This window comes from Panicum hallii, chromosome 9 (genome assembly GCF_002211085.1).
Source record: "Panicum hallii strain FIL2 chromosome 9, PHallii_v3.1, whole genome shotgun sequence".
Classification (NCBI taxonomy): Eukaryota; Viridiplantae; Streptophyta; class Magnoliopsida; order Poales; family Poaceae; genus Panicum; species Panicum hallii.
In genome coordinates, this window is record NC_038050.1 from 2,921,048 (window position 1) to 2,932,145 (window position 11,098).

The 11,098-nt window shown below is 48.3% G+C and overlaps 3 protein-coding genes across 4 annotated transcripts; all 3 read left to right on the forward strand.

Moving 5' to 3' along the window:
• Positions 1-593: 593 nt before the first annotated feature.
• On the forward strand, positions 594-3,554 carry LOC112875650 (60S ribosomal protein L4-1-like). The gene is made up of 2 exons (XM_025939581.1): positions 594-1,764; positions 3,224-3,554. Exons 1-2 carry the CDS (start codon positions 664-666, stop codon positions 3,335-3,337), a joined length of 1,215 nt encoding a protein of 404 aa, XP_025795366.1. The 5' UTR covers positions 594-663; the 3' UTR covers positions 3,338-3,554.
• Positions 3,555-4,609: 1,055 nt separating this feature from the next.
• Positions 4,610-8,967, forward strand: LOC112876200. 2 transcript variants are annotated; one of them, XM_025940255.1, is made up of 4 exons: positions 4,610-4,857; positions 5,009-5,147; positions 6,796-7,160; positions 8,150-8,967. In XM_025940255.1, the coding sequence occupies exons 3-4, from the start codon at positions 6,819-6,821 to the stop codon at positions 8,681-8,683; spliced, it is 876 nt and encodes a 291-aa protein (XP_025796040.1). In that variant the 5' UTR covers positions 4,610-4,857; positions 5,009-5,147; positions 6,796-6,818; the 3' UTR covers positions 8,684-8,967. The 2 variants fall into 2 exon arrangements, with proteins under 2 accessions (XP_025796040.1, XP_025796039.1); XM_025940254.1 differs by having other exon boundaries at positions 5,013-5,147.
• A 315-nt stretch (positions 8,968-9,282) lies between these two features.
• On the forward strand, positions 9,283-10,852 carry LOC112873840 (basic proline-rich protein-like). Its single transcript, XM_025936920.1, has one exon. The coding sequence runs from the start codon at positions 9,502-9,504 to the stop codon at positions 10,036-10,038; it is 537 nt and encodes a 178-aa protein (XP_025792705.1). The 5' UTR covers positions 9,283-9,501; the 3' UTR covers positions 10,039-10,852.
• Positions 10,853-11,098: the final 246 nt, after the last annotated feature.

The following is an 11,098-nucleotide window of genomic DNA, read 5'->3' on the forward strand; positions in this document are numbered from 1 at the left end:
TCCTTTCCCACCCTTACTGCTATAGATTAGGAGCTCGAAGGTGCAAAGTACTGCTCGGATAGTTTTCTTCTGTTCCAATCAGTCCTACTCCTGTACGAGTGTTACAGGTGTATAGAATATGGACATATCATATTACTTATCCTAAAATATGTATGCTATATCTGCAGTCCAATGGTCTCGGATCTGGAAAAAATGGAAGCTCACGTTGTTTTCTTGCTGCTGGGATAAGCTGCTTATTTCGTAAGTGAAAATTAAGCGAAACGTTTGAATGGGATAAGCACATGGTTTAAGAATGAAGCCGTGATTGCGAGAATGAAACGGAGCTATCGTATAATAAAAAAGAAAAGGCTACACAACAGCATTACAAACCTACCAACCAAGCCCAGCCCGTCAGGCAAAGAACAACCCATCAACAAAGCCTAGCCCATCAGAAAAGACAAACCCATCAACAAAACTCAGCCCTACTACTCACCACCACCAGATGTCCGTCCATCCAGATCCCACCACCTACTCAAAAGTCAAAATCAACGGCCCAGATCTCACCTCTCAAACCCTAGCCCTCACACCCCAACCCTGATATAAGGTCGCTCTCTCCCTCCACGCCTCCACCCTTCCCGCCCCGCCGCCGAAGCCACCGCGCCGCTTCCCTCGCCGCGGCCGCAAATGGCCGCCGCCGCGCGCCCCCTGGTCTCCGTGAAGGTCCTGGAGGGCGATATGGCGACGGACTCCGCCGGCGCCCCGCTGCCGGACGTCCTCCGCGCGCCGATCCGCCCCGACATCGTCCGCTTCGTCCACAAGCTCCTGTCCTGCAACAGCCGCCAGCCCTACGCGGTGTCGCGCCGCGCCGGTCACCAGACCTCGGCGGAGTCCTGGGGAACGGGACGTGCGGTGTCCCGTATCCCCCGTGTTCCCGGCGGCGGTACCCACCGCGCCGGTCAGGGAGCCTTCGGTAACATGTGCCGTGGCGGACGCATGTTCGCGCCCACCAAGATCTGGCGCCGCTGGCACCGTCGCGTCAACATCCACCTCCGCCGCGTTGCCATTGCCTCCGCCCTCGCCGCCACCGCTGTCCCGTCCCTCGTCCTCGCCCGCGGCCACCGCGTGGAGTCCGTCCCCGAGCTCCCGCTCGTCGTCTCCGACTCCGCCGAGTCCATTGAGAAGACCGCCCAGGCCATCAAGATCCTCAAGCAGCTCGGTGCCTACGCTGATGCTGAGAAGGCCAAGGACTCCGTTGGCATCCGCCCCGGCAAGGGGAAGATGCGCAACCGTCGCTACATCAACCGCAAGGGACCCCTCATTGTCTACGGCACTGAGGGCTCCAAAATCGTCAAGGCTTTCCGCAACCTCCCAGGTGTTGATGTTGCCAATGTCGAGCGCCTCAACCTACTCGACCTCGCCCCTGGTGGCCACCTTGGCCGGTTCGTGATCTGGACCGAGTGCGCTTTCAAGAAGCTTGATGAGGTGTACGGTACATTCGAGACGCCTTCGGCTAAGAAGAAGGGTTTCGTGCTCCCGAGGCCCAAGATGGCCAACGCTGACCTGTCTAGGCTCATCAACTCTGATGAGGTGCAGTCGGTCGTGAAGCCCATCAACAAGGTGGTGAAGCGCCGGGAGCCTAGGAAGAACCCGCTGAAGAACATGGCCGCTGTGCTCAAGCTGAACCCGTACTTGGGGACTGCGCGCAAGATGGCAGCTCTTGCTGAGGCAGCACGTGTCAAGGCCAGGAAGGAGAAGTTGGACTCCAAGAGGACCAAGCTCAGCCCAGTACGATCATCCGTTCATGTCTTTTCTTTTTCACTATATCTGTATAGTTTCTTAGCTTTTCATACTATGCTACATTTACTGTATATTATTAGTGTTGCATTGTTCTAGTCACTATCATTTCCTTGCCATTGCTGCAGCATTGGATGTTTCATCATTTCATATGCATCCTAATAGAATGGGGTGGGCCATACTTATTGATTGGTAGATCAGGGCAGATAGTTTGCTGAGAGCGATAGTGCTTCTCATTGCACTTTCCAGATAGTCTTGATATGCTTGGTTAACATGCACACAGCTGAACCCTTTCGGAACCGTTTTCATTGATGCTGCTAGACTGTCCATACCTCACAATTTGTTTGGAATTTGTTAGTTTCGTTAACGAATCATTTTGCCTGCTCTAATTTGTGGAACATGTGATACTATCAATGCTCACCTTAGAAATATTTCCGCACTTCTCAATGTTAAGTTATTGATATGGCTCTCACCTAGTTATTTCTGATTGAGCAAGTTATCACTTCCATTTAATCTCTAGTATATATAATTTTGGGCATTATGTATGTAGTTGTATGGTGACTGTGTGAGCCTGTATCATGTAGTGTTGTGTGTTTCTCTACGCCTAGATAACTTTCTTTAGTTATTAATTTTAATGCCATATAGTATTAACTTGCTATTATAGCACCTAGCATGCTATATGTTACACTGTAATTTATTAGTTTATTAGAATTTGTTGTGTAACCTGGTCTGTTTATTTGCTATAGTTCCTAAAGGTCTGTCACTTATTAGAATAAGGTCTTCTCTATTTAGTCACTGTTGGTTTCAGCTTGTAAGGATGGCCGCTTTTGGGCCAAATTGTTAGAATCCTGCTCATGCCAGCTTGCAGATTGTCAATTCACAATCTACAACAAGTTTAGAAACAGGGCCTTGTAATCTAGCTGTAATATCAGGTTAATGGTCAATTTACAATCTACAACAAGTTTAGAAACAGGGCCTTGTAATCTAGCTGTAATATCAGGTTAATGGTCTCTATGTATATTGATGTTTCTTTTTGTCAGTAGGATTTTGCTTATTACTCCTGAATTGACTACATTTTGCGGTAGCTTAATTCTTCCAATCATAGATTTTTCTGAAGATGCGGACTGAATGGCACATACTTATTCATGTTTGCGGATGTTTTTGTTCATGTCACTATGCACATAAGTTTCTTTTCTAGGCTTGCAATGGTTTTTTTTTTCTGTTATAAGTTATTTTGTACATGTATTGATGCTCACATATAGATTAACTGAACTGTGCATCCACCTACTAGATTCATCCATTTCTTATGTTTATGTATTCCATTTTCCATATCATCTCCCAATTATTGTGAGGGGCATGGTTATTCTGTGTTCAGCAGTTCTGAAATCTTGTTCTGTAATCTACAATACTGAAGTGGTGTGCTGATTCTGTGTTTGAAATTTCCTTGTAGGAGGAGGCTTCTAAGGTCAAGGCTGCTGGAAAGGCTTGGTACAAGACCATGGTCTCGGACAGCGACTACACAGAGTTCGAGAACTTCTCCAAGTGGCTTGGTGTGACACAGTGATCTTCTGGTCCAAGTCTTCGTAGTTTATCACTGCCCCAGTCAGGAATTATGATTTTGTTTGCTATTATCTTATGTCACTCGTTATTGAGATCATCAGACATGGTTTCTTATTTTGGTAGTTGTTTACCGCGGTTCCTTTACTTCCAGACTCCTATTATGAGAACAAAGTATATGCAAATTTCTACAGACAATTTGTGTCTTCGATTGTGACTTATTTTGCGGTATGCTTTCATGGTTGCAACTTCTTGTTGATAGTAATGTTTCTCTTGCGCTTGTTAAGGTGATGGGAGAATGGTTTGTCGTACTTCGAAGTTTGTCGTACTATACGATATGTTCATAAGGTCATATGTTCATGTGGTTTGCCGAATCATACAGGATTTGGTTCCTGGCTAATATATGTTTTGAGTCTGTCTTTATTCCTCCTTTTTGGGCTTGTATTTTCTAATAGATGGGATGTTTGGAGACCCATCAAGATTTAAGGCTTATTAGCCTTCAACCAATAGTTTGTGAAATCTGCTTGCGGTAGTAGCAAAGCCAATGATCCCTCTACTCGAATTTATTTCGCTGCTTCGCAACGCTGTCGAGCTACACTTTCTGCATATTCCTTTTTCCTGAGAAAGTGGGGAGCTTTTGTGCTTCTCTGAGATGTGGATGTCTCCCTCTCGCATCCACTTTAATTAACCCCTCCTGCCAATCCACATTCCATCCTATCCTCTCTTCGTACCCATCAAACTTGACTTGCTCTTTCAATTTTCAAAAGGTAAACTAGATTAGTGAATGCGCAGCAAGTGAGAAATAAGTTTGGTAATTCTTGATGTCAACATTTCATCTCTGTAGAAAAGCTCACAGCTTCTCCTTCAGGCGAGTGCACTTGAAAAGGTAATATTGTTGTGCAGCCTGGAGCAGGGTTGCTTGCACAAATCAGATCCATTTGTTGTCGCCTCTTAAATTAAGCAAGAGTTGACATGTGCATAAACATGCAACAAAGAGGAACATGCCTTGATCCTGCCACCATTTCGTGGTGCTCAAAACGAAAGGAATAGATATATATATGTAGATTCGAAACTTTTTCAGTAAAGAGACAAGTGATTGAATACATTCCATTTTTCGAGGAAGTACCTATGCATTATAGCATTTACGAATTAATTTGTACATTTTGCAGGCAACTGTTCCTTTTGGTACGCTTCCTATGATTTGTTTGGACGGTGTAGATGAACGCAGAGGAGTCGTCAGAGTTAGCATTGGGGAACTTGGAATCTCGGTTCGTCAAACTGAAAACTATCTGCGGGATGGTGACACCGGATGAATCCATGAGGCAACCAATGCCATCGAGTCATAAACTAAACTAATTTTAAGGTAGCAATTTCAAGAATAAATTTTAAAAAGAAAATAAAGCAGGAGCTAAGAACTGAAGTAAAGAACATCCCATGCACCCAAAACATTTGCAAGGCCCGCCCCCCTCCAACTCAGGCACCCCCGATCGCTTCGTAACCGCCTGATTCATCAGTCGCTCCTCCAAGGTTGGTCTCCGATTGGTCTCCAAATTTCTATCCAATTTATTTTTACTCCACATGCAATTTTCCTTTGCTATTCTTGGAGTCCGGTGGTGGTAATTTTTTTCAGCTCCTTTTGTCTCCCTTTTTTTTTCTCTGACCTGAACTGCTGTCCCAGCCAGGCTTTCACCTCGCCGCTTAATCCCAATTGGGTTGGAGCGCAACCCAATTGGGGGTTAATTGGGATTGCTACTCCGGGGCTGCCCGTCCCTCGTGTTCTTGGATTGGGCGACGCGAATCGGCTGGTTTTCTTGCAGGTGAGGACTGACGACTACTCACAGCTATTCGATTGGAATGGATTGGATTGATTCCTTGCGCGTTCGATTCCGCTTTTCTAGATTGCGCGGTAATAAAATGGATCTTCTGGACTTCCTGTTCCTGAAACCGATTCGAGCTTCTGCTCTTAGTTTCCAGTTCGAAATCCCAATCAGATTTTCTGCATAGTGATGTCTTGATAGGCGTTTCTTCCATGCTGTTCGATCTTTGACGCCCAATGTTCGAGTTGTGTCAGGTTGCAAGTGTTCATAGTTTGATGGATTCTCACTATCGCATTTTAGTTTGGTTTTCTAGCTGGAAATTCCGATCGAGGAATCCGGTTATTAGGACTGAAGGCAAGTTTAGTTGGTAGCTGTTACATGTTCTTTGTTCGTCAAAACTAATCCCCTTTCTTGGAAACTTAGTTTATCGGTCTCGCGTTGATGGTCCTTTGTGATACCGTGGTCCAAGTTGGATCCCCTTTATTGTTCCATTAGTGGTATTTCCTCTGTTCATAGATGAATTGATTGGCTCATCCTGCCTCGTATGACGTAGAATTTCTTTTTGACTTGGTAGTTCCTGCTTTGAAATTTCCACCTGAATCCGTGTTGTTAGCTTTGGAATTGAACATGGATCGTTTTTTCTGCATTGGAGTTGACTTATCTGTTGGGTCCTTTTTAACTGTAAATGGATGCAACTGATGTAGCTTTTCCTTGTTTAGATCTCATATGATCTTTTCCACTTGAATTTCTCTCTAGTTTTGGTATCTTGTGGGATTTATCTCCTACATCAAAATCCAGTTGTTGGTCCCCATCAGAAGGTGATGTTTACATCTAGGACTAAAGTTAGGAATGTGTTAGGTTACAAAAGAACGGGGGAAACACGTGTTTTGTTTTCAGAAGAATGTAGGGGTGGGTGATCCCTTTTGGCTTTGGTTTACTTGTTCGGTTGCTCCATGAATTGCTGCATCAGGATGACTTAGTCTCCAATTAGATCTTGAACCTTCTTTAACCACGAGCACCAGATATTTGAGACTACGTTGAAAATCTTGTTTCTTGCAATAATTCTGACAGAGAAACAATTGAGCTTGTTGTGATCTATTGATATTCTCACTGTTAAACTTAACATATGAAGATTGCTGGATTCTGCCTTCCACTCCAGGCCCTCCTTTTATCTGTTTCTTTGTCTTGATTCGAATGTTTCCACAATATCATGTTATTTGGTCCTTGGTATTTGCATCCCATTGAATGGTACTGGAGTATTCTTTAATCAACTCAACACTGATGTCATTATGCTATTTTTTAATAAAAAACTCTTGTTAATACCAATATTGAAAGCAGAATATGAAAGCAATATGTTTTTATTTGTGTCAAAAATACTTTCAGTAGGTTTCAATAATACATCACATGGAAGCTGTGCTTGTTTTTGAGGACCCCATCGGTACCAAAAATTTATGTGTGATTGAAGGTGTATTCATATAAGATTGAATGTATGTCAACACAATGAGTTGCATGAATTCTGCTCTACTTGGATCCAATATTCAGAAACTGAGAGTTTTATTACCATGCTACCTTTGTGATCTACATCTGTTTTCTTTCCTTGCTCTGGTGCTACTGCATATTCTGACCTCTTTCATTTCTGTTGAGCCAGCTGCCAGCCTCCTTGGTAGAATCATGAAGCTGAAAAATAGCACAGCGGAGGCTTTTAAGGAGAACAATATGATTTTCACTTCTGAAGGAAATTTCCACTCTAAAAAAGTGCAAGACGATTATGGTGCTAGGCCAAACAGACCAGCTGTAGTTCAGACAAGAAGCAAATGGATTATTGGAGATGTAACTGAGGTTTTGGATCGCAACACATGGAAGCTTGGCAAGATCTTAAAGATGCTAAAGAACAATTACTTTGTTATAAGGCTTGCTGATTGCATCCAACTGAAAGAGTTCCACATATCTAGCTTGAGAATTCCGCATACTCTGGAAGCTCCGCAGAGCAATCCCTTTCCTGCAGCAGATAAGGTAACAGCCATTTCCTCGGCATGCAAAGTTGCTTTGTTTCGAGTTTACATGTTCATTTCTCTTACATAACCGATAGCTGATAATTCTTGTAAAACTAGTGTTAAGGCATTGTTTACTTAGATTTACCTTGCTTGGCTTACAGCAACATCTGCATTTTGTGATTTTGGTGTCCTCTTAGTTTCATTACTTAGATTTATCTTGCTTGGCTTACAGCCACCTCTAAATTTTGCAATTTTGGTGTCCTCTTAGTTTCATTAGTGTTGAACTATCAATCATCAGGAGTCTCGTAATATTGAGTGATTTCTTGATGTTGTTGAAGGGAAACGCAAACACTCCACAGACTTCTGTTGTTTCCAGGGAAATTATTTATTGTCTACATCATTTATGATCTTTTATTCTCTTTTGGCACCACATTAATGCTATAGTGGATGGAACTGGAAAATCTACCATACCTTGTCCAATATCAGAATTATGTCACTGACAGTAGAGTTGTTATCTTGCTCTCTATCTGTTCTAAAAAAAATGGAAATTGCGCTACACTTTAGATGTTACATCACTTTGTTGGGATGTAAATCTATCTGCAATTCAGTTGAGGCATTTGACCTCACACCTCATTTCATCATTGAGCATCCTAAGTTCTGAATTTTGAGGGCCGGAGGAACACTGGTGGTGACTACGGCAGCATGTTACTGACTAGAGCTGCCCATTCTGGATTGTTGTTGTCAAATGTGGTACTTCACTCAAAGATGTAGAATTTGTTTACCGCCAGCACAGCACTAATGAAACTTGAAGCTTGACGCATTCTGAATGTCTGTTACTGACTTGGTTACCGATTTGATCTGCACATTCTGAATGTCTGATTGCATAGCAAAGATTTTTTTTTAAAAAAAATGACTGATGCTTGAAGCATTAGACTAACTTTTCCATCTTGTGCATTGGTATACTTCTCTCCAACTGGACGATTTTACAAGCTGCCATCTCCTTTTCAGGCCACCGGACGCCAACGCCAACCTGCTGATTGCGCCTTGCCTTGCTCAAGAGCTGCGCAGCAAATGGGGAGCGGTGGCAAGAAGAGGAAAGCAGCCGCAAGTGCCTCTCACCATCCTAGCAAAAGAGCACACCCACGGAAGGTCGCCGTGGCTTCCTTGGCCGACAGCTACCTGCACAGCTCTTCTCAGGCCATAGAGGACGCCGAATGCTCGGTGGCCAGCTGCAGCGTGAATGACCCGTGCCGCCTGGACAATGGCGGCAACGGCAGCGGCAGGCGCCGCCACGGCGCAGGTGGCCTCCCTGACGACGCCATGTCCGCGTGCCCGTGCACGTCCGGGGTTCTGGAGGAGGAGGAAGGCGCGGTGGACGTGCACGGGCTGGAGCTGGCGGCGTACCGGTCGACGATGCAGGCGCTGTACGCGTCGGGGCCCCTGACGTGGGAGCAGGAGGCTCTGCTGACAAACCTGCGCCTGTCCCTCAACATCTCCAACGAGGAGCACCTGCTCCAGCTCCGGCGGCTCATGTCCTCGTGATCGTTGACAGCCACAGCCGACAACCACCCTTCTTCACCAGCGTCGTCAATCAAGTCAAACACGCTGGGTTCGCCGAACCACGTCCTGTTCGATCGAGCTAATGTTTTTATTGTTCTTGCATGGTTACCCCCTGTCTTGTCTAGTTCAAGTAGAATCCTGTTTTTACCGGTGTCGAGATATGGAGCTATACACAGAGAGAGAGAGAGGTCTGCATCTTTGTCCTGCCTTGTGTATCCTGGATACCTATCTTGCTTGTAAATGCAAACCTGTTTACAAGTTTTCCTTCTGAGGAATCATGTTTACAAGTTCTTCACTTTTGTTTCACTGACGGTTTATCTATCTTTAACATTTTGATTTGTTCTAAATCAAATCTTTCTAAGAACACTATAAAAATATTTTGAATAGGAGTCACGTATTATGATATTTGGTTTTCACGATCAATCTAGTGATACTGGTTTTATATATCAATCTTTATAATTTTTATTATTAACAATCAAAATAAAAAAATATTTGGCTTGAACACTTGTAAGAGTCAATCTCTTAACAGACTTTGGAAGGCCACGGAAGGCTTTGCATCATTAGTAAATCTCTGTTTCACTGAGCAGTGAACACCTAGGCGACAGACACGTACGCACGTGTCGAGAGAAAGCCACCTCCAGCGGCACGCACGCCACGTGCTCCGGCACGTTGCCAAACGTGTCGAGTTGACAGCCGTATAAGGATACCGCCGCACTGTTCCGGCGGATCTTCCATGCCTTGCCTTCTTTAGCCTCTGCCTCTCCTCGATCGCGCAAGCCCAAGAAGAGCAGCGCGCAACGATGCCGGTCAGCCTCGTGACGACGTCGCTGCTGCCTCAGTGCCGGGCCGTCCGCGCCGCGGCGGCGTCGGCCCGCGCCTTGCGTTCGTGCGCGCGCCGACCGCCGCCTTCCTCCGCGGGGCGCGCCGGCGTGCGCTGCCTCGCCGCCACGCCCCCGCCGCCGGAGGTCCCGGGCCAGACGCCGGCCGAGGTGCCTGGCACGAGCCGCCCGCCGGCCGAGGTTCCCGGCACGAACCGCCCGCCGCAGGAGGTGCCGAGCATCGACACGCCGCCGGAGTTCGAAGCGCCCCCGGGCGTGGACGTGCCGATGCCAGGCACGCCGGGCCCCGGGCCCGAGCTGCCTGGCCCGGCGATGCCGTCGCCGCCGGCGCCAGAGATCCCGACCGTGCCGCCCAACCCCGACGTACCGCCGCCACAACCGCCGCCGGAAGTGGACCCGCCGAGGCCGCCGCCGGAGGTGGACCCGCCGAGGCCGCCGCCCGAGGTTGGGCCGCCGCAGCCTCCTGGCGCCACGACGGTGCTGCCTCCTTTGGTGTGAGCTGCCCCCGCCGACGCGCCGCGGCGTGCTGATGAGCCTGCTTTCCGGCGGTCCGTTGTCCGGAGCCGTCGCTGTCCCGGTCGGGATAGCACCATGGAGTGTACATAGTATGAGTAGCTCACGGTGTGTACTGTACATGTTTGCTTTCAGTTTGAACACGGACCTAGCGAATTCGAGGAAGGTGTCGGTGGCTCGATCCCGTAGCCCGTACCCGGTCCGGGCGCTATTGGGGTAACTAGTTAGTTGCAGAAGCCCCGGCCCCCCTTCCTCTTGTTCTTCCGCCGCCCTCTCGTCCACAGCCAAGTTGATTAGTTGTAGAAGCCCGGCCCCTCTCATCATCTTCCTCCGCCCTCTCGTCCACAGCCCTGCCCGCCCACCCATCCACCGCCGCGCCACTGCAGCCCTGGCTTTCTTTTTGCCCCTGCCCCCGGCCACCGCGCACCGGGGTCCCGCCCCACCTCGCCTCCGCCGCCGGGCGAACCGCCGCCACCGCCAGACTGCCGCCATCCCCGACCTCCCCGTTGGCTATGGAAGCCGCCCCCAACCTGAAAATTCAAAACTTTAAAACCGTCACATCGACCACCACCCTGCCGGCCGCTCCCACATCCAACCCCTCGCCGGCGGCCGCTCCCCCCGGAACCCTAACCTCAGCAACCCTAGCTCGGCGGCGCGGCGAGCGGCAGCAGCAGAAGCTCTAGTGGGCCGCCGGTGGGCCTTCTACGGCTGGTCCGCTTGCGGTAGCGCGCGTGACCCCTAACATTTCCGCCGTTGCCTGGCGTGATCGTGACAATGGCGCGCGACCGCGCGTTGAGCCAAACAAGAATCCAACCGAGACATGCTGGCACGGCGGACGTGGTTCACCGGCGGCCTGCATATGTTCCGTGCTGGGGGCGCCACGGCATCTCGCAGACTCCCCGCCATGCCGCGGCGCATGCTCAGCCAGCTGCCCATGGCCCATGGGTTTTGATCGTGCTGGGTAAGGCAGGCAAGCCCACACCGCCGCGCGCCGCACGGGAGACGTTCAGCGTAAACGGGCCGTGCAATTGTATCAAGCGTCTGG

Excerpts from the sequence above, each read along its gene's own strand:
- LOC112875650 (XM_025939581.1), top strand. The coding sequence starts at position 664 with ATGGCCGCCGCCGCGCGCCCCCTGGTCTCCGTGAAGGTCCTGGAGGGC. Across the intron at positions 1,765-3,223 it reads AGAGGACCAAGCTCAGCCCA|GAGGAGGCTTCTAAGGTCAA; the intron begins GTACGATCATCC and ends ATTTCCTTGTAG.
- LOC112876200 (XM_025940255.1), top strand. The coding sequence starts at position 6,819 with ATGAAGCTGAAAAATAGCACAGCGGAGGCTTTTAAGGAGAACAATATG. Across the intron at positions 7,161-8,149 it reads CCTTTCCTGCAGCAGATAAG|GCCACCGGACGCCAACGCCA; the intron begins GTAACAGCCATT and ends TCTCCTTTTCAG.
- LOC112873840 (XM_025936920.1), top strand. The coding sequence starts at position 9,502 with ATGCCGGTCAGCCTCGTGACGACGTCGCTGCTGCCTCAGTGCCGGGCC.